The sequence below is a fragment of the Austrofundulus limnaeus genome, unplaced genomic scaffold (genome assembly GCF_001266775.1).
Source record: "Austrofundulus limnaeus strain Quisiro unplaced genomic scaffold, Austrofundulus_limnaeus-1.0 Scaffold1826, whole genome shotgun sequence".
Classification (NCBI taxonomy): Eukaryota; Metazoa; Chordata; class Actinopteri; order Cyprinodontiformes; family Rivulidae; genus Austrofundulus; species Austrofundulus limnaeus.
In genome coordinates, this window is record NW_013954228.1 from 27,415 (window position 1) to 29,554 (window position 2,140).

At 44.2% G+C, this 2,140-nt stretch overlaps 2 protein-coding genes across 3 annotated transcripts in view; one reads left to right on the forward strand and one right to left on the reverse strand.

Annotated features, from left to right (window-relative positions):
- Positions 1 to 661, reverse strand: part of LOC106536460 (CD9 antigen) — a gene marked incomplete in the record, with an annotated part of 28,056 nt that extends 27,395 nt beyond the window's left edge. Inside the window, 1 exon segment of the mRNA XM_014033750.1 lies at positions 573 to 661.
- The window catches only part of cunh12orf56 (chromosome unknown C12orf56 homolog), a 10,622-nt gene that overhangs the window by 6,607 nt on the left and 1,875 nt on the right, over positions 1 to 2,140 (forward strand). The window contains exons 7-11 of one of the 2 annotated variants that reach the window (XM_014033748.1): positions 554 to 698; positions 783 to 862; positions 946 to 1,035; positions 1,114 to 1,195; positions 1,273 to 1,338. In XM_014033748.1, coding sequence (XP_013889202.1) covers positions 554 to 698; positions 783 to 862; positions 946 to 1,035; positions 1,114 to 1,195; positions 1,273 to 1,338 — 463 coding nt within the window. The remainder of the gene's footprint in view (positions 1 to 553; positions 699 to 782; positions 863 to 945; positions 1,036 to 1,113; positions 1,196 to 1,272; positions 1,339 to 2,140) is intronic. The other variant, XM_014033749.1, reaches the window with a different exon arrangement.

Genomic DNA, 2,140 nt, shown 5'->3' on the forward strand with positions numbered 1-2,140 from the left:
TCTCCTCTCTGTCAACGCTCTCTGGTTTCATTTAAAAGAGTCGATCATCAGATATTGTCCAAGATTAACCTTCAGGGTGGATATAGCTCRCTAGCAGCCTCCCACCGAGGACCTATCCACGTCATCATTTACCCAGAATGCTCTGCGTGTAAATAAAATGGCCTCGTCCATTTAATATATTTTTAAACTTTTAGTTTAAAGATGATAAAAACTAAAACAGCCTACAGTATTTTTAGTCTTTATTTTACAGTTAAAATATGTTTATTAAATAAAGCCTAATGTTGCAGCTAATCGTGGATCCCTTTAAGACAGTAGTTGACTGAAGGAGGCAGTGGTTCTGCTCAAATCAAACCTCGTTAATCCACTCATAAATCAACTTTTATTCCAAACTAAGGTTGTTTAAAAAGCTATCTACAGCAGGTAAGATGATGACCTTTACAAGGTCTGAACTACAACGATCCAAATGTTCACATATTCACAGAAACCCTGTGGATTCAGAATGCTAGCATGGCTAACACAGGTTAGCTGTTAGCTGCTGTGTGTGTTTTTGCAGCTTGGAGCAAACGGCTCACCTGTTCAGTCAGCTGAGCTCGGAGCTCCTGCAGGACGGGATCAGTGTGGAGAACCTGTACCTGCTGCTGCAGGAGCTGAGGACGGCCGCCCTCAGACACGTGACGCTGCGCAGACTCTTCTGGAGGGTGAGACGTTAGAGTTTACATTAAAAAATAACCATAAATATCCTGAGGAAGACTGATGTGAGCCAGGTGGGTTTGTGTTCCCAGTCCAGCGAGGTGTGTCTCTTCCTGGTCCAGACCCTGGAGGACTGTCTTCAGGGCGGAGCCTCCACCACAGATCAGCTGCTGTAAGACCTGTGTGGGGATGCTCAGCAGGTTCATGAAGCTGTGAGGACTCTCAGAGTGTTTGTGTGTTCCTGCTGATCCTCAGACTGAGCTCTCTGATCGTCCAGACGCTCACCGTCACGCTCACCGAGACGCAGGGGGAAGAAACAACCACCAGCCTGCTGCTGGCCCAGAAGTACACATCACAACTTCCTGTCTGAGAATCAGAAACCTCAGTTATTTTACACAGTAAATGGTGTTTTTCTTCCTGCAGAGGCGCTCTGCTCTCCAGAATGCTGCTGGCTCTGATCTGTGATCCTCAGACAGACAGGCCGGGACCTCGGTCCGACCCCGAGGTCAGCTGATCTCTGCTMTTTGAATATTTGGGGACATATTGATGGAATCTGTGATAATCTCCTGCCTCGGTTCCCAGCAGCTCTCGGAGTATCTGGACGCCGCCTGCTCTCTTCTGTTTCAGCTGCTGCTTCTAGACCACCAGGTGGGTTCTGTTAGAACAAACCGTCTCTGTTAGAAACGAGCAATAAGAATAATTTGGATCAAACACATGCACTTTTTATCAGAGATGGGGACTCGTGACTTGGACTGTCGCACTTAAGTCCCTACTATTAGAGACTTAGACTTGACTTGCACTTGGACCCTTAAGACTTGAGACTTGACTTGGACTTGTGGTTTGAGACTCGTGAAAAATGCAAGTCTTTTCACTGCCCGGCTCATGGTTTTCACCCTCAGTACACCTCCATGCTCCGCTCCTTTCAGAACAAATATACATAAAGTTTTAGGAGCAAAGACATTTACTCCTGCTCTCAAACTGAAAATATACGCTCTTGATTAAAGTCTGAATAATTCTTCCATACACCTCGCTCCCCCTCACCTGAGAATGGGAGGGGCCAGCGCTGTCCAACGTTAATTACGTGTACCCTACGTGACAAACAGAGCTTCAGCATGGCAGGCGTTCAGTATAAGCTTTGCTTACAGAGACTTTATTCAACACCATAACAAGAGACAGGCAAAATGCAAACTGTGTGGAGTCCAAATCCAAAATTAATTTTTGTGATGACTTGTGCAGCCCTTTTACTTTAATGATTCTGGTTCATCTTCACTGACATGCGTTTATGCATTTAAAAAGATTTTTTCTGGTATTTTATTGTAAAATTAGCAGCAGATTTGTTGGATTTGTTCTTTGTTACTGAAAAGATATACTACAAGTGCAAAATACAGTTAACAATACTCTAAATGCTTGATTGTTATTTCAACCTTAACCTTTTCTGTATGTTTAAAAC